The sequence below is a fragment of the Oncorhynchus mykiss genome, chromosome 3 (assembly GCF_013265735.2).
Source record: "Oncorhynchus mykiss isolate Arlee chromosome 3, USDA_OmykA_1.1, whole genome shotgun sequence".
Taxonomy (NCBI): Eukaryota; Metazoa; Chordata; class Actinopteri; order Salmoniformes; family Salmonidae; genus Oncorhynchus; species Oncorhynchus mykiss.
The window spans coordinates 20,400,606-20,420,867 of record NC_048567.1 but is presented as its reverse complement, the minus strand read 5'-3'; the positions used below and the strand labels follow the sequence as shown (position 1 = coordinate 20,420,867).

The window sequence follows — 20,262 nt, the reverse complement described above, 5'->3', positions numbered from 1 at the left end:
CATTTGGGACACAGGCAATTGGGGTCTTCAGTAAGCAGGCTACAGTGGGGTAGTAGTGGTCATTCCATATAATTAGAATACGTAGAACATAGTGCACCCATGAGTTTACCAGTGTAATTGCCAAAGTTAGAGGATCCAATACTATTCTGTTCATTCTATTTCTATGAGTAATTCTTCTGATGGAAACATCTGACCTGATCTCTTTGAGAGGCATTTTATATTTAATATAGCCTACTGTACCAGGCTATATAACAACATTTTATTGGCTATGACATAAGAGGCAAAGAATAAGTGGTGGAACCAATTGAATAGGGCTGTGACGATACCAGTATCTCAATATTTCCATGACAAAAATGAAAACACGAACCAGACCAAACTATTTGGATCTTTAAAATCCTGCTGTATGTAATACATTGTGTGCTATAGCTTTGTTTCCAACATTAGGGCTGTTTTTCTAAGGAAGTTTGTATTTTGTTTCCTTGCCACGACACTGACGAGTATCGTGATACTGGTATCTTCCCGGACTTACAATTGAATACCTTAAATCTTATACATAAGAAAAACCTGAGTTCAATTAAATCTCTATGGAGGTGATTCTAAATCTAGTGCTTCTCTGTAGGCTAACTCCATTATCTCCCTAAATTATTCAAAACCAAAGAAGTGGCTCGACTCTCTGATCCCCCAAAAGAACAGCCATTGATTAAACCGTGTTGGCTAGCGGTCGACTGAGCGGTGGTCTCGCCCCCTCTCTGCAACCCACCAACAAACCAGTCCCGTTTACAAGTACCTCTTTAATGAAGCCAAATGTACTGTGTGGTCTCTGAACTTCAGTGGCCATTGACATCCACTAATGAGAATGTGAGACAAAACCTTGTGGAATAAAGACAATAGACTTTCAGAGGAGCTTGCCATGTCCTGAGATGCACTCGCTGCCTGCAGTCTGCTCGCCCGGGGGGAAGTGCTGGGCTGAGTCGGCCTGTAAAGGGAAGGCTACGTAAATACTGCTGACTCATGAGGTGGACATGAACCAATTCTTGTTGTCAAATTAAGCCCCCCAAAGAGGGGATTTATCCAGGCTCACTATAGAAGAAAAATGACCAGAACTTTGGCCAAGGACTAATATGGGGGCTTTCAGATGCACAATACCAAGTCATGTACAATGCACTCTCCATCCCACGCAGTTAGTGAGCTAGGTACAGAACAATAAAACGACAGAATATATAATACGGATTTGGAAGGTTTTGAAGTACTATCCTTGTCTCAGGATGGTAAGTTGGTGGTTGAAGATATCCCTCTAGTGGTGTGAGGGCTGTGCTTTGGCAAAGTGGGTGGGGTTATATCCTTCCTGTTGGGCCCTGTACGGGGGTATCATCGGATGGTGCCACAGTGTCTCCTGACCCCTCCTGTCTCAGCCTCCAGTATTTATGCTGCAGTAGTTTATGTGTCGGGGGTCTAGGGTCAGTTTGTTATATCTGGAGTACTTCTCCTGTCCTATTCGGTGTCCTGTGTGAATTTAAGTATGCTCTATCTAATTCTCTCTTTCCTGGGGGACCATAGGACCTGAGCCCTAGGACCATGCCTCAGGACTACCTGGCATGATGACTCCTTGCTGTCCCCAGTCCACCTGGCCGTGCTGCTGCTCCAGTTTCAACTGTTCTGCCTGCGGCTATGGAATCCAAACCTGTTCACTGGACGTGCTACCTGTCCCGGACCTGCTGTTTTCAACTCTCTAGAGACAGCAGCTTTTTGGCTATGAAAAGCCAACTGACATTTACTCCTGAGGTGATGACTTGCTGCACCCTCGACAACTACTGTGATTATTATTATTTGACCATGCTGGTCATTTATGAACATTTGAACATCTTGGCCATGTTCTGTTATAATCTCCACCCGGCACAGCCAGAAGAGGACTGTCCACCCCTCATAGCCAGGGCGGCAGGGTAGCCTAGTGGTTAGAGTGTTGGACTAGTAGCCAGAAGGTTGCAAGTTCAAACCCCCGAGCTGACAGGGTACAAATCTGTCGTTCTGCACTGTTCCTAGGCCGTCATTGAAAATAAGAATTTGTTCTTAATAACTGACTTGCCTAGTTAAATAAAGATAAAATTGCCTGGTTTCTTCCTAGGTTTTGGCCTTTCTAGGGAGGTACCGTGCTTCTTCACCTGCATTGCATGCTGTTTGGGGTTTTAGGCTGGGTTTCTGTACAGCACTTTGAGATATCAGTACAAATCCATTTGATTTGATCATGCACGTTTAGCAGTGTATTTAGCAGATGCTGGGGCCAGTTAAAACAGTACTTTTATACTTTCAGAAGTGGAGAGATGTGGATGAACTAACGCCATACTGTGGTTAACATCTAGGCCACAGTGACTACTCATCCCCATCGAACTCCCACATGCAAACCACCCAGCTCATGGCTGAAACTCAACCATATCCCATTGATATAACAAAAGTTAGCCATGGGAGTACAGAGTACAGTACAGGGCAGCCCAGTCAAAGACAGTCTATTGGCTCAAAGGGCATGATGAAAAAACGACTCTCTTTGGAAAGTTTAGGTTATAATAAGTTATAATATATGACTAACTGTATACATTTCATTTTTTTCTGGTGGTTCCAGATATCAGCATATGTTCAAAAAATGCAGAACAACTTGACTCATTAACTAAAACTCAACAAGCTACCATTATGGAACCCACCCCCAAAACCAAACAATCCCTCAGTTCCTTAGCCACCAGAACAAACCACAAGCAAAAAGACCCACGGTTGGTGTCTATATATAGATCAAATAGAGGCTGATCCACCAGCTCTGTGCATTCCTCTGGGAAGAATCCCCCCTGAGCAGAGCCTGGAGCTCCCATACCTCCTCCCTGCCACACACATCCCATCGGCCCCTGCCTCCAACCCCAACAATTCCTTTTGAATGGCCGAGATCTTTCCCTGCGGCTCCCTACTGAGATCAATCCAGAGAGGAGCCAAATATTTCTCCAATAGGAGCAGACTGGTTAATTGCACAGCAGGGGCCTGGGTAGCACCCTTTCAGGCCACCGCACCGCAGATCATTGTCCCCTTACGGGACTCAGGGACTGCCATTGGGGACTCACAAAAGGATGACATCATTCAATTTTGACTACACAATAAAACCAGCCGCCCGCAAGCTGCACTCACTGTACTTCTACTTGCACTGTTCACCCAAGCTGTAAGGCCAGGCAAAGGCCAGCTAGCTGCTGGTGGTGGCACACAGACACACACACACACACACACACACACACACAAACACACACGGAACCAGCTCACTCAGACTCAATAATGCTCTGGTATAGGCCTACTACAATACAAGAAGTCAGCAGCAGAATCAGTTTATTAAAGGTGAGTGCTGAGAAACGGTGAGAGAGATTTGATTTCAGAGATTTAACATAGCTGTACATTGTGTTCCAGTATAATTAGGTGTTTCTGGAGAGAAGGCGAGATCAGGCCCCATTCCAATGGCGCTGCTCTGCTCTCTACTATGGACGTACAGTCATTACTGCTATTTGAATTAAGCCAGTTGTCCTTCTGCATTTCCTCCAATGGTTGCCTTTTCAAAATTGAACAAGTTAGAGATTAATTGAATGTATATGCTGAGAGTGTGGGAGTATTGTTGCATCTCTTTTTTCCTGTTTACAGAAAGCACTTTCCTTGTGTCTCCATCTCTCACTCTCTCCCCCTTTTTTTCCCCCTCTCTTTTCCCTCCTCTCTCTGAACACAAGTTCCACTTGAGAGAAATCTGAGCTGTCCTACTTTCCTGTATGAGAGAGAGTTGAGGCAGAGAGAGATAGAGTTGAGAGAGAGGGAGGAAGAGAGACGGCAGGGCAGAGAGAAAAGCAGAAAGTTGAGAGTTAGAGTTGAGAGTGAGAGAAGCTGTCCTCTTCTCAGTTTAGAGAGCAAGAGAGTTGTGAGGGAGAGAGGCCTGCTCTGCCCTGCAGTGGAGGATTCCATGCAGTCTCCATGACCTACATGAGTCCAGCTGAAGCTTTGCGGGCCCGCTGAGACACTCTACTCGGGCCAGATGAACTAACAGCTTGCAGCAACACATTCCACCCTGTCAAGCCTCCATCCTGGACACAGAGCAGGGCAGTTCACATTCCCTCCAGTAAAGTCATGCAATGATGAATCAACTGCTCTTTTCTCACACGTTCAATATAGGCTAAACACACACTTCTATATATAGATGGCTCTGGTATAATTTTCTCAGACTAAAACTGTGGCCCATGCAGATAGTAAACAGTAGCAGCAGTATATGTGAATCAAAACATTTAGTGCAAAAATGGTCAATGTAGATAGTTAAATTGTTAACCAAATGATACCCGGACTAACTATTTAGCAGTCTTATGGCTTGGGGTGGCTGGAGTCTGACAATTTTTAGGGCCTTCCTCTGATACTGCCTGGTATAGAGGTCCTGGATGGCAGGGAGCTCGGCACCAGTGATGTACTGGGCAGTATGCACTACCCTCTGTAGCGCCTTCCGGTCGGATGCCAAGCAGTTGCCATACCAAGCGGTGATGCAGCCAGTCAAGATGCTCTCAATGGTGCAGTTGCAGAACTTTTTGAGGATCTGAGAGCCCATGACAAATCTTTTCAGCCTCCTGAGGGGAAGAGGCGTTGTCGTGCCCTCTTCACAACTGTGTTTGTGTGTTTGGATCATGATAGATCCTTAGTGATGTGGACACCGAGGAACTTGAAGCTCTCGACCCGCACTACTACAGCGGGGGCGAACGGGGGGCGTGCTCGGCTCTCCACGGTCAGCTCCTTTGTCTTCCTGATGTTGAGGGAGAGGTTGTTGCATTCCTATAGGCTGTCTCATCATTGTCGGTGATCAAGCCTACCACCGTTGTGTCGGCAAACTTAGTGATAATGTTGCAAGTCATGCGTGGACACACAATCATAGGTGAACAGGGAGTCCAGGAGGGGACTAAGCACACACCCCTGAGGGGCCACGTGTTGAGGGTTAGTGTGGCAGATGTGTTGTCTCCCCTCACCCCCTCGGGCGACCCGTCAGGAAGTCTAGGATCCTGTTGCAGAGGGAGGTGTTCAGTCCCAGGGTCCTTAGCTTAGTGATGAGAAAAAAATCGACCCACGGTTGAATCTAGTTGATGATCCCTGTGCTATAGTAATGAACAGGCCTGTACTAAGTGAGGGAATGGTTATGGCTTGTAAAGCTAACATGACACGGCTAACCAGGGTATCGTCTAGCAGTCTCAAAATAAGAGACATAGAACACAGAGGAACATGAAGGTGTCGACCTATAACCTTCTGTTCTTATTTACGTAATAAAGAAAAGAACAGCACAAATCAACCAAGGCATTTAGCAGCATGAAAAAAATCCACTTTTATGTCAACTTCCCTCATAGAAGTTGAGTTAGCGCTTGCCTGTGAGTGACCCAACATCACCTGTACATACATGTTGACCATTTGACCTCATCAGCACATAGAACATAGGTTTGTTACTTAGTTTCATCTGTGACCTGGCAGGCTCAGTGTACAGAGTGAGGGACCTTAATGTCCTTCTCCCAATGTGGGACCACAGCCAGAGAGTTTGTCCAGGTAAGCTTACATCACAGCAGTTAGCATAGCCTATACTAGCATGGTCTAGCATAGCCTAGCCCCCTCAAATTCATATCTGGACTTTAAAGCATATCATTCTTCCCCCCTAATCTGGGACTGATTAAACCTGGGACACCATGTTGGTGCAATTAATTATCAGGTACATAGAACAGAAAACCAGCAGTAGTCTAGCTTGACAACTCACACTAAATTATTCCGCTGCTCTGTCGTTTGCTACATACTTTAGTCTGAGACTGTCATCATTTAAATAGTTTGTGGTGACGAGGAGCGTTGCAAAAAAACAATGTCATCATCGATTGGATCATCTCTAACCAATCAGAGTATCAAAGCCAATTACGAATTTACAAACCGTGTTCTGGCTCAGGCCCAACCGATCGGTTTCTGGACCAATCAGAGACGAACGGGGAGGGACTCATTGCGGAAAATAAATTAACATCCATAGGCGTGGCATAGCATTTGGCTGAAGCGGTAGTCCGGACCTCGGGTAAGATTTAAATACCCTTTGCCTAGCCTAATATAGCGTAGCATAGCGTCTCTCAGTTCCCCAGAACTTAACACACAAAGCAGGACAAGCCAGGGCTGTTGATTAAACAGTCACAGATATTTGTCACTGAGTGACTGCTGCACTGGCCAAGTAATCCAAGCAGCAGGTCGAGGCTTGTCTTGCTGGGTAAGTGGAGGGTTAAATATGGCCTGACACATGAGATGTTCCAGAATAAACCACAAGCTCCCTGGCACGCCACCAACAAGCATTTGTTAACAACACAGTTGCAATTTGTATCTCAAGAGTGCTGCCAGTCAGCGTGCAACACATAGATACACACAGATACGCTGGCTTTGCGGACACACACGTACACACACACACACACACACGTATGCAGGCACCAATTTAAGACCTGCAAGTGAACAGCATGCTTACTTCACCCACGCAATGTCATTAGATACTCAGCTACAGTACAGCAGCCTCTCCTCTCCAGTACCTCTGCCTGCAAAGTGCCTCAATTAATTAAATTGAACCCAAACAATTATCTTTGGGAGGTTGAGAAAGATCTAGTCAGAGCCGAGCCAGCTGAAAGTCCTACAAGCAGTTGCAGGAAGAATGTTCTCTCCCAGCAGCAGCACAGAACTCCAAGTGCTGACTGGTCCCATGTAATCCTTCTATGTTCCATTTGGGAACATTCTTTGGGAAGGAGAAACAATAAGCATGCATTGCTTCCATACACGGGGCTCTGAACAATTATGGGCCGTGATTACATGATACTTTGCCTAAGTTCTAAATGGGACTCTAAATGGGACTATTCCCTACATAGTGCACAACTTTTCTTTCTATGGGCCCTGATCAAAAGTAGTGCACTATATAGGAAATAGGGTGTCATTTGGCCTGTCCACTAAGTCAGCCCGCTGTGGGATCTGGGATGTGCTGCTTCACTCTTGGTGTGGTTTAAGAGCCTGTTAAAACAGACTCCCTCTAGTCTAGAAGCAAGGCAGCACATTTCTGGCACTGGTCACTTTGATCTCCAACTCAGCGCTGCAGAACACATTAACCTGAAATTGTGTTCCAACGCAATTAACCTAAACACTCAGACGAGCCAGCATCAGCAAAATACCAACATTTTATTTACAGTGGAAAAAGGTGAACTCTGACCCAAACTCGGGCATTCCTGAATCCCCAGGAGCCAAGTATGATGCTCAGCTGATGCTCAGGTGATAGAATGCTGCACATCCCTACTAACATGTAGTGAGTTTACTGTGACATTTATGAGTGGCCTCATATGCTCTGCCATGGAATTTACAACATTTACAATTATGCACATTATATTCATTCTATGTTCTAATTAGCCAATTATTACATTCCATACACAGCCATTACTGTTCATGTGAATCCAAGCAATATGGATGACATCAAGTGGAGACTCCTTTCGCAATGTCAAGTTCACCCACTATGCCACCAATGTCAAGTTCTCCCACTATGCCACCAATGTCAAGTTCTCCCACTACTCCACCAATATCAAGTTCTCCCACTATGCCACCAATGTCACTTTCTCCCACTACTCCACCAATATCAAGTTCTCCCACTATGCCACCAATGTCAAGTTCACCCTCTATGCCACCAATGTCAAGTTCACCCTCTATGCCACCAATGTCAAGTTCACCCTCTATGCCACCAATGTCAAGTTCACCCTCTATGCCACCAATGTCAAGTTCACCCACTATGCCACCAATGTCAAGTTCACCCTCTATGCCACCAATGTCAAGTTCTCCCACTACTCCACCAATGTCAAGTTCGCCCTCTATGCCACCAATGTCAAGTTCTCCCACTATGCCACCAATGTCAAGTTCACCCACTATGCCACCAATGTCAAGTTCACCCACTATGCCACCAATGTCAAGTTCACCCTCTATGCCACCAATGTCAAGTTCACCCACTATGCCACCAATGTCAATTTCACCCACTATGCCACCAATGTCAAGTTCACCCACTATGCCACCAATGTCAAGTTCACCCTCTATGCCACCAATGTCAAGTTCTCCCACTATGCCGCCAATGTCAAGTTCTCCCACTATGCCACCAATGTCAAGTTCTCCCACTATGCCACCAATGTCAAGTTCTCCCACTATGCCGCCAATGTCAAGTTCTCCCACTATGCCACCAATGTCAAGTTCACCCTCTATGCCACCAATGTCAAGTTCTCCCACTATGCCGCCAATGTCAAGTTCTCCCACTATGCCGCCAATGTCAAGTTCTCCCACTATGCCGCCAATGCCACTCACTAACTGACTGAGTGAGTGGCTACTATTCCAAGCCTCTTACCTCACCATGTGTAAATATGCATCGCTACAGTAAGGAGCTCAGAGGCTATTAACCATATTGCTCGTCTCTCTCTCCACACACTCCTACTCCTCTTCTCCTTTCAGCGTGCGTGCCAGCTGCTGAGTTCACAGAAAGATTTAAAAGGATAAAGCGCTGCACACAAGGGAGGGGATGGGAGCGGGAGGTGAACCTGTGTCACCGGTGTGTCAACTTAACAACAGTCTAATAGAAACAGAAAGGAGGCTAAGCTAAGGAGGACTAGGCACCAGGCATGACAGTGCAGTTTATTAACCCAGTAATAGGGCTGCAGCACAGTTGCATCACATGCGGTGTCGCTGGCGTGCTTAGACTTGTCCCTGATGGTGTGTGGTATGGGCTAGAACCCAGAGTCTGACTGCATGGTGATGGATGCCCTTGGACTCTGTGCTGTGAGAGCCAGTTATGTGGTTCGCATCCATCCTGCTGCCTCTTAGGACTGATGACTTACTACAGAGCAGACATGACAGACAGAGACGGACAGACAGACAGACAGACAGGACTGGGACGGAGGGCGCTCAAGGTACAGACAGTACATTCAGATCTGCAGCTTCTGTCCAACCAATGCCAACCCATGGACAACTCACATCAGATCAGCATACGTCCACTAATTACAGAGATCATTGTGTCCAGATCAGTTGAAGACGCAACACTAGGGACAGGGTGTCCAGGTCAGGCAGGCAGCATCAGGATCAGTTAGTATAGTGACTACTGGTTGGTCAAGACCCTCCATCTTCAGCCCAGTTAACAGATCATGAAAGACCCTACGCCACCAGGGTTGTCAAAACCAGCCAGTGAACATCCGTCCGTCCAGAACGAAACAAGTCAGTTATTTGTTAACACTACCATTTAAGAGCACAGCTGGGGTGAGACACAGAGAGAGCGAGAGAGAGAGCTAGGTCATTGACTGATACTTTGGGGGGGAGGCAAATGAAAATCATATAGGCATCGTGTAACACATTGCACAGTGATCCCTGACAGGCCTGCCTTCAGCGCAGCGTTCGCGTGCCTCCAATGCGCGGGGGCTGGGGAAGAGGAATGGGAGCCTGTCAGAAAGCGCCCAGAGGTTGGAAAATTCTGTAAACAGCTAAACTTCTCACCGGCCCTACCCCCGCCAGCCAGCCAGGCTTCCAGGGTCGGCATGCAGGCAGGCAGGAAGGCAGAAAGATGGACGTACAGACAGAGCCGATTCTAGAGGGCAGACACTGCATGCTGGGAGAGAAAAGCAGAGCCAGCTGTGGAGCAGGGCTCATCTCTACGACCCTCAGCCTCACACACACACACACACACACACACACACACACACACTATGCAAAGGTTTTTAGGCAACATGTCTTTATCTCAGTATAGTGGACCAATCACAAGCCAGAAAAACATGCTTTAGAACTGCTTTACAAACACTGCATGTTCTAGCCAAAGGTACATAGAACCAAATAAATATATGCTTATTTTCCATCTCCATCTCCCTGCATCTACAGACTACAGCTCATGCTGCCAGTTCTTACAGACCAGGCCTGGGTTCAAATAGTATGTGTCTTCTGTCAAATACTTTCATTGAGCCTGTCTGAAGTGCCAGATAGGCGGGGCTTGCATTTTCCACGAGTTCCATTGAACCAGGCAAGCTCTATCAAGCAGCTGAAAGTATTTGAAAAGAAAATGAATACACTTTGAACCCATGGTCTGCTAATACAGGCTCTGATCCCCAGTGCCATAAAAGTCAAGTCAGGATTAGCCAGGGACATATTTATTTGAAATATACATCCCTTTTACAGTAATCTTGGCTCTGCTATAGTAATGACTAAGAGTGACTCTCTTCCAGGAAAGAGTTCAATGCAATGGCATGGTCCCCAACCGAACATTTAAAGGCCGTCCTCTTGGCCGCAGAAACAAAATGTTGCAGTTTTAAAGCTAGTTTCCTGCAATTCTACACATTTTGCCATGGCTTATGCCGTGTTATCTTATCTCAGTGACTCAAACATTATTAAAAAATCTATGGGGACCCATGCCATGACATTTTTTGAATTTTAGATTCTCCCTGTCTAGTTTTTATTTTGGTGATTGTAGTTCTCAAAGATGATCTTATTTAAAAACATATAGCTCCATTATCTTTTCTACATACTTTATATCTGGTTTTAGTAGTTTTAAGTTTACACTGAAAATGTGTTTTTAATAAAACATATACAGTATCTGTCACGCACTGGCCATAGAGAGGCTTTTATTCTCTATTTTGGTTAGGCCAGGGTGTGACTAGGGTGGGCATTCTATGTTCATTTTCTATGTTTTGTATTTCTTTGTTGTTTGGCCGGGTGTGGTTCTCAATCAGAGTCTATCGTTGTCTCTGATTGAGAACCATACTTAGGTAGCTTTTTCCCACTGGGTTTTTGTGGGTAGTTGTTTTCTGTTTTTGTCTCTGCACCAGACAGAACTGTTTCGGTTATTCCCTGCGCTTTGCCAGTCAGAAGTTTGGACACAACTACTCATTCAAGGGTTTTTCTTTTACTATTTTCTACATTGTAGAATAATAGTGAAGACATCAAAACTATGGAATAATGTAGTAACATAAAACATGTTAAACAAATCAAAATATACTTTAGATTCTTCAAAGTAGCCATGCCATTGCCAACACCCACTACCTTGATGACAGCTTTGCACACTCTTGGCATTCTGTCATCCAGCTTCAGGAGGAATGCTTTTCCAATTATTTTTTTTAACCTTTATTTAACTAAGAACAAATTCTTATTTTCAATGACGGTCCAGGAACAGTGGGTTAACTGTCTGTTTAGGGGCAGAACGACAGATTTGTACCTTGTCAGCTCGGGGATTTGAACTTGCAACCTTTCGGTTACTAGTCCAACACTCTAACCACTAGGCTATCCTGCCGCCCCAATAGTCTTGAAGAAGTTCCCACATATGCTGAGCACTTGTTGGCTGCTTTTCCTTCACTCTGTGGTCAAACTCATCCCAAACCATTTCAATTGGGATGAGGTCGGGTGATTGTGGAGGCCAGGTCATCTAATGCAGCACTCCATCACCTTCATTCTTGGTCAAATAGCACTTACACCAGATGGGATGGCGTATCGCTGCAGAATGCTGTGGTAGCCATACTGGTTAAGTGTGCCTTGAATTCTAAATAAATCACAGTCACCAGCAAAGCACCCCCACACCTCCTCCTCCTTGCTTCACGGTGGGAACAACACATGCAGAGAATCTGTTCACCTACTCTGTGTCTCAAAAAGATACGCGGTTGGAACCAAAAATCTAAAATAATCAGACCAAAGGACAGATTTTCACCAGTCGTGTTTCTTGGCCCAAGCAATTATGTTCTTCTTAATGGTGCCCTTTAGTAGTGTTTTCTTAGCAGCAATTCGACCATGAAGGCCTGATTCACACAATCTCCTCTGAACAGTTGATGTTGAGATGTGTCTGTTACTGGAACTCTGTGAAGCATTTATTTGGGCTACAATCTAAGGTGCAGTTAACACTAATGAACTTACTTATCCTCTGCAGCAGAGGTAACTCTGTGTCTTCCTTTCCTGTGGCGGTTCTCATGAAAGACAGTTTTAATATTGCGCTTGACGGTTTTTACGACTGCACTTGAAGAATCTTTCAAAGTTATGGAAATGTTCCAGATTGACTGACCTTCATGACTTAAAGTAATTATGGACTGTCGTTTCTCTTTATACATATTTTAGCTGTTCTTGCCATAATATGGACTTGGTCTTTTACCAAACATCTCCTGTATCCCACCCCTACCCTGTCACAACTCAACTGATTGGCTCAAACGCATTAAGAAGGAAATAAATCCCACAAATTAACTTTTAACAAGGCACACCTGTTAATTTAAATGCATTCCAGGTGACTACCTCATGAAGCTGGTTGAGAGAATGCCAAGAGTGTGCAAATGTGAAATTAAGACAAAGGGTGGCTACTTTGAAGAATCTAAATATATTTTGATTGACTAAACACGTTTTTGGTTACTACATGATTCCATGTGTTATTTCATAGTGTTGATGTCTTCACTATTATTCTACAATGCAGACAATAGTACAAATAAAGAAAAACCCTTGAATGAGTAGGTGTGTCCAAACTTTTGACTGGTACTATATTTTGGAGTGGCAGCAACAATTCAGCAGAGGCAACCCGCCACTGATTCTGATGAGAGATAATGACCGTGGGAGAAATAAACCAAACTGCTGTGCTACTGTAGAATGTACGATACCATACTTTAGTGGCCATTTTCAAGAACAATCTTCATGGTTAGCTAAGATATCATAGTAAGGAGTGAAGAGAAGGGTCTCTGACTTACGTATGTGCCTGAGGGCTGACACGGAGGTAAGGACCCAGGGCTGAGGACAGGAGAGCCGGAGAGCTCGGGAAAGGGGTTGGGGATGGCTGGCAGAGAGGACGTCCGGAGCTGCTGCTCCTCTTCCTGCAGTCTCCTGAGAATCACAACATTCAGGGAGGACATTAACAAAGTGGGGGACAGACACAAACAGACTGAAAAAGCTGTTATGAAGTAGATGAATGCAGATCATGAGAACACGAGGACAGTCTCCCCTAATATAAACCCAATGCTTTGTGGCTGAGTATGAATAATGAATAATCCACGGTTTCACAGTGAGTGAGACTGCTGTCGAGCCGGGGCCTCATGCCCATTACTCTCTGATCACTGCACTGTGAGCTGATTCTTTCTGCCACACCACAGGAAGACTGCCAGCGTTTGAGGAGCTACTAATTACATGCAATATTCATCAAACCATTATTTCATGCAGTTTCTAGAGGAAAGTGCCCATTTCATGACCTGCTGCAAGAGCAACAGCCTGTTCCGTCACTGTCTGCCTGTAAATAAGAAACCGACTAGGGCTGTGCCCCCAATGGCATCCTATTATTCCAATTACAGTGCATTACTTTTGACCAGGGCTTATTGGGCTCTGGTCAAAAGTAGTACACTATGTAGGGAATATGATGCCATTTGGGATGCAACCCCTGACTGTCAATCAGAAATAGACTAGAGGTTGGCTTGGCTTTATCAGATGACTAGCATCTGAAGTGAACTGCAGCAGCCAGGCAGATAGCCATCATTAGCATCTCTCTACACTTTCTCCAAACCCAGGCGGGGAGGGGAGTTGAAAAGGAGAAGTGTTTGATGCAGTTCCATGTGAGGCAGGAGCAGGGTGCTATTCGGAGGTCAGGACTGAATAATAAACTGAACCGTATCATTTCAATCTGACAGAATGTACCAACGATACATCTCATTACCAGCCGGTGCCAAACTTTCTCTAGGGATCCAAAATAATGGATGCTATAACTCTGACAGACCATTTTAGATTTCATTAAGACCAGAGGTGAATAAAAGTTCCTCTCAGCTTATGGGAGCAGTTGACACCCGGTTTCTAGAATTAAAGAGAATTTTAACTTGGTCTCCCCCTCTGCTATGCTATGTTAGGACAAGGGGAAAGTGACGGGGAGAATGGGTCACACAGAGATTGCAGATAGGCAAAACTATGAACTATAATAAGCACATATACCTGTCCTCACAAAGCATACTGTGAACATGGTCCCTTGTTTAGATGTACATTGTTTAGATGGACCATGAGAACATGGTCTCTTGTTTCTGTACAGCACTTTGTGACATCAGCTGATGTAAGAAGGGCTTTATAAATACATTTGATTGATTGATAGAGGACTTTTATCTATCAGGTGTGGGTGTGTTGTGTGTGGGTGCTCACCAACAGCATGCCATACACACAACTGTGTCCAGTGTGTGTGTGTGTGTGTGTGTGTGTGTGTGTGTGTGTGTGTGTGTGTGTGTGTGTGTGTGTGTTCGTGCCAACACAGTAGACATACCTGACGGCGAGGATGTGCATGGGCTGGGAGCGTCGGAGTCTCTGTTTGGGGGAGGTGGGGCTGTGCTGCAGCTCGCTGGCGGAGGTGTGGGTGTGGGGGGGCATGGGGGCACTGCGGTGGTGGTTGCGGTGCACATGCACCTGGCCGTTGTGCTGCAGGAGGGGAACCGACTCAGACTGCACGCTGCTGCATGTGGAGTACAGGCTCTCGAACGAGGAGTTCATGTCATTCACCAGCGCCTCCAGGTCCACATCATCTTCTGTAGGGGGAGGAGGGAGAGACAGGAGAGAGAGAGAGTCTGTGTGTGTGATATTCAGAGACAGACACAAAGTGCGTGTGTGTATGCATGTGTGTGTGTTATATCATATGCACATCCCAAAAATCTCTACGGCACCAGGTTGACCTCTGCTGTTCACGTGCTTTATTCCTGCATGTAGGTTACATGTGTAAGAATCTACTTCTCTCAATACTTCATGCACACCTGTCATCACCAACCAGTTTTGCAGTGTAGCTGCACACACACAAAAACCCTAACATGACATAGCTTAATCATCATTACCAACCTGTCAGGCAGTGAAGCTAATTCACCTGTTGAAACACTCCCTACGTTAACTACATGTTCATGTTATCAAGGCTCTCTGTATCTCTGGGGAAGACTAGAGAACAAGCCGAGACCTGTAGTCTCAATACTCCCATCCTTCAGCATAATCACTACTGGCCTCAGGGTAAGAGATCAAACCAGGCCATTGGTTAAGAGGCACAGAGGTCACTCCCAGTGAGTCAATGGTGGATGGAAGTTTTGACAGTTCAGAGGTATGTCCCAAATGGCACCCTATTCCCTATATAGTTCACAAGGTAAGGAATAGGGTGCCATTTGGGACGTTCGTTTCATTACTGTGGGGGAGTGTCTGCAGGGCATGTCATCTCCTAATAATCATTATCTCTGAGACAATGAACAGCCAGTAATAGAAAACTACTGATATTTTCTCAAGTTTCCCCTTTTATTCACCATTGCTATACTGCAGTTACCTATTTCACCACTAGATGCTGCTCAAACTCTACCGTGCAATTCGGGGCTTTGGATGTCCACTTTGGCAATTAGAATGTTCTGCACTGTATGCTATCGTTACCTGGCTGGGCCGGGGTAAGTAGAAAGACCAACGCAATTCTTCATTCATTTATTCTATGTTGTGGTTTTAATCAATCACTTTGAATGGTGAAATCCATAGCATGTGCAATAGGGCACACCACATTTTCTAAATGTTGCATCATGGCATCGATTTGCATACTATGGATTTGCAAGCCTAAATAGTATTAAAATACATTAACACTCTGAACGCTTTTCGACCCAAATCTTATAATTCCTTCATAATGAACCATTGTACGCATTTTCAAATGTAAAGCATGTAACTATAGCCTAATATTCAAACAAATAATGAGCCATTGAGAACAGTCCCCAGTATCTCCCCACAACCTATGCTGACCCAGTGATGCAGTTGCTACCCCCCACCCCTCATACAGAGCTGCAGCTGACAGACAGGCAGACTAACCTATGCCTTTTGAGGAACCTTTCCTGAAAAGGTGTCCCCTAACCAGCTGTATCACAGGTGCCTAATCTGTCAGTATTAATAGTCAGTGAGGTAAGCCCCTTCTCTACAAGATCCTGGAGAGTTAAAGACATGTAGGCTACAGAAGTGTACTGTACGGTCTAAAATAGCTTTGTGTTAGGTGAATAGTATTCATGTGTTTTCTAACAAGATTACTTAGGTATAAGTAACTTTATGTTATCAGGCATGTTGTCTACATGCCGTTACATGTGGGGGTGAAACTCTTGAACGAAGATCCAATCCGATCAAGATATTTGGGGGCGTGGTTGGATAATAGCCAAACTAGATTGTCAACAATAAGCTTATGGCCCAATTTATTAGCTAGAACCGTGACAGGTAAAAACTCACGCACACACAGACTCACACACACCCAACAGGGTCAGGATTATTTGTCTTTGACACTGTGTTTAGAAAATAGAAAAATTGCACTAGTGGAGCTTGGCAGAGGAGCAGACAGCAGCGTTCATCAATTACCTTTGGCTCTGGAGCACGAGGACAACAAGGAAAGCCCAGACGGAGACAGGATGGGACAACAGGCAAAGCCAATAATGGAATGGGGATGAAGCACATGGACAAGGCTAGCAGAGCCAGGGATTGAAGGTTAAGATGGGATGGAAAGCGACAGGATGAGGATGAAGCATATGGACAACAAAGCGACCTTTCAGAGACTTTGGGTCGTTGAAAAGACTATATAAGTCCCATGTAATATTATTATTAACAAGACAAGCACAGCCAGTGACAGGATGGTTATGAAGCATGAGGAACAGGATGCTCGAGTTCAGGAACAGCAGATGCTAGAGGGGCACAAGGCTAATAGAAGTCTGTCTGGAATAGAGCCATGGTCAGGAGTAGAAGGTCTGGTCCGTCAGAAGGTAGATGCAGGGTCAGGGGAGCACATGAAGGTTTAGACACTTAAGCAATAAGGCACGAGGGGGTGTGGTATATAGCCAATATATCGTGCCTAAGGGATATTCTTAGCACGACAAGTGCCTGGATACAGCCCTTAGCCGTGGTATATTGGCTATATACCACAAAACCGAGGTGCCTTATTGCTATTCTAAACTGGTTACCAACGTAATTAGTAGTACAAATAAATTAGTAGTAAAAACAAATGTTTTGTCATTCCTGTGGTATACGGTCTGATATACCACGGCTGTCAGTCAATCAGCATTCAGGGCTCGAACCACCCAGCGTATAATATCTAATAATAACTTCCATTAATGTCTGTTATAGGACACCTGCTCATGTTTTCTCAAATGATGCATCTTTTTTACATTTCAAGTAGTTCCTGAATTAGGCTAGAGAGACTGGACTGTCTAAATGATGTTGTGACCACAATTACATCTGGTCTTGCAGTGAGATCTACCAGGAAAAGGAATTCTAGGAAAATGAATTATACAACTCCCTCCAGTGCCAGTGGCTAACACTAACCTGACATAAAATTGTCTCGCTAGTCTAGAGATCCGTCTCATGCAGAGGCAAGGAGAAAGAGAGAGAGGGTTCTGTTCAATTTCCTTAAATGGCTGTCATGCAATCTGAACGCTGAATACCTTATTAAGAGAAGTTGTCTCACACTCTGATTAAATCAATCGGCAGAATTTACATTTTGGACTGAGAACATCTCGTTCAGGTTTCAGGCTTATTTTGATATGGCTGAATAATACATTAGAATATAATAGCCTCTCAGAAAAAAAGCTAAACTATTAATACCATGACTTAAAAATAACAGATATTGGTATAAGATGGAGGGAATGTTGGAACGTAACTAACGGAATTACAGTTAACAAAAATGTATGCTTAATCCAGTATAAACTAAAGTATATAATTTATTATACAAGAGACAAAATTCCCAAATTCTAGTCACAGAGTCACAGAGTCATGTCTTAAGTATAAAACTAATAATGACTCAGTAATCTATGCCTTCTGGGAATGTTATAAAGTCCAAAAGTTATGGGTGGAGTTAGAAAGTTGGCTGTCAGAACTATTACAATATAAAAGTACTTTTAATCCGTCTGGCTGCATATTTCAAGACATGGAATATGAGGGTGCAGTGGGATACCCAATGGGTTGGACGATACTTTCATCGTCAATCATCTTGAAAAAATGTACACTTAAAACTGGAAATCGACCAATCCTCAATTGTTAACAGAATGGAAAGGTCAAATGCTTTATTGTCTAAATGTTGAAAGTGTGTGGGCGACAGAGAGAAACAAAATGGTGCAGTCTGAGGCCATGTGGCAGAGAGTGATGTGGGCTCTGGAGATGGGAGTGTGAGCAGGTGGGTCGGTGAAGGATGATGTTTGTGTGTGTTTGAATGCTGTCGTTTGTATGTGTATGTTTTGTATTGTCAAAAAAAATGATCTAATTGTACGAAAAACAATAATTATTTGTATAAAATAATATAATAGCCTACATACTATCCTGGGATCAAATGGTATTTGTTTTCTGTCAAAAACTTTAGTTGCCTTTGACTGAGGCTCTCCAGCACAAGGTTGCCTAGAACCAATGCAATAGTCCCAAAAGTGCAAACCCTGCCCATTCAAACGCTCAAAGTAGTTGAAAGAAAACAAATACTAATTGAACCCATGTCATACTCCTACTACAACTAAAAGTATCCTCAGTCAGTCTAGAACAGCGTCAATCAAACTGTAACTCTGACAGCCCCTCACTGTCTCTCAGTGAGACGTCAACAAGTCACAGATGTTCATGTTATTGTCTGTCTTATTCAGGGCCTGTCCTGTTTGTATTCCCTATATAGAACACTACTTTTGACCAGAGGTCATAGGGCTCTGGTCAAAAGTAGAGCACTACATAGGAAATACGGTGCATTACCTAGGCAATAGGGTGCCAGTTGGGACACACTTTGTCAGTACTGTAGGGGCCAAACCGGGGCGTAGCGGTTAGCATAAAGCCCTCCATCGCGACGGAATGGTTCCCCCACTCTCTCTCACCATTCCAGCTTGTCTGCTTCAACAGCCGAAGCTTCCCTTTTCACTGTCTATTATTAATTTGTAAAAGGGAAAAGGATGGCAAGCCCTGGTGATAACTCCATAAAAGCTGTTTGGGATGTTTCCGATGCTTAGCAGACCATTATATGGACCAAATTCCATATGTTTTTTCTTTACAACCACTCAGGAATGTATGTATTCATTATAATCTTCCTATCTGAATTTATTATGAGTGGCGTCGTCTCAACCAAATTTCAACCCCCTGCCCTTTCCCAATGTACTGCTGCTACACACACACCTGCTAAACTAAAGGGAAATAATATGTGTGATAGTTTAGTTGCTCTTATCAGGAGTTCGGGATAACAAATCAAAAAGTACTTTGATGAAAGTGATGTGTTGACAACGTAGCCCAGTCCTTCTAACCAGCCACTGTCAATTAGCATTCAAATGTGTAGAAAACAGAGGGGAGCTGGCATGGCTGGAAGTCGGGAAATGGCACAGCGTCCTTGAGATGTGACGAGGAGACCGGACGATAGGAAGACAACACAGGGAAAAATGGCCCACGTGAAAGGAATCAGTGGACCCATTCTTTCACGGTTCACACAGATACAGTCTTAACTGTACAGGGTGGTTCTACAGTGACTAGGACAATACTGGGACAATACGGCGCGCCAGTACACACCCACTGAGGACAGTGGCCCAATCAGAATTGTACAAAAAACAATAATGGTCACTCTGACAAAGCCCAATCAGAATGAACAGAAGAGCCTGTTCTTGGGGAACACTTAATCAGTTTAAATCAGCGTATTTAATTTACATCAGCTACCATAATCTCAAAAGAACCACCCTCCTCATCACGTCTTTCATCTGAGGAATGCGTGATTGGATAGTGCCTGTTCCAGATTTCATCAAAACCTGAGTGCCAGCCAGGGCTACAAGCCAGGGTCTATGACTCTCAACAAAGCATAATTTGTTTTAACCTTTATTTAACTAGGCAAGTCAGTTAAGAACAAATTCTTATTTACAATGACGGCCTACCGGGTTAGCTGTCTTGTTCAGAGGAAGAATGACAGATTTGAACCTTGTCAGCTCGGGGATTCAATCCAGCAACCTTACCAGTTATTGGCCCAAAGCTCTAACCACTATGGTACCTGCCTACCTAAAGAAATAAGTTCTAAACTGTTTTTTAGTTTGATACTTGAAATACAAGTTAACTTCTCAACTAGAAAGTGTATTATTGGAGCGCATTGGAACCATTGATAGGATGTATTACCTAGCAACTGTGCCTGCCTGGGTTTGGGGCTGGGGCAGATACACCCACACTTCCATCAGTCTTGTTAGCCCCAAATGGCACTCTATGGCCCATAGGGCTCTGGTAAAAAGTAGTACACTAAATAGGAAAGAAGGTGGCATT

The 20,262-nt window shown here is 44.5% G+C and overlaps 1 protein-coding gene across 8 annotated transcripts in view; it reads right to left on the bottom strand.

Annotated features, from left to right (window-relative positions):
* LOC110512801 (growth factor receptor-bound protein 10) overlaps nucleotides 1–20,262 on the bottom strand; it is an 85,602-nt gene that overhangs the window by 19,151 nt on the left and 46,189 nt on the right. For all 8 annotated transcript variants that reach the window (XM_021592972.2, XM_021592974.2, XM_021592984.2 and 5 more), the window contains 2 exons: nucleotides 14,294–14,552; nucleotides 12,753–12,885 (listed from right to left, as the gene is read on the bottom strand). In XM_021592972.2, coding sequence (XP_021448647.2) covers nucleotides 12,753–12,885; nucleotides 14,294–14,552 — 392 coding nt within the window. The remainder of the gene's footprint in view (nucleotides 1–12,752; nucleotides 12,886–14,293; nucleotides 14,553–20,262) is intronic.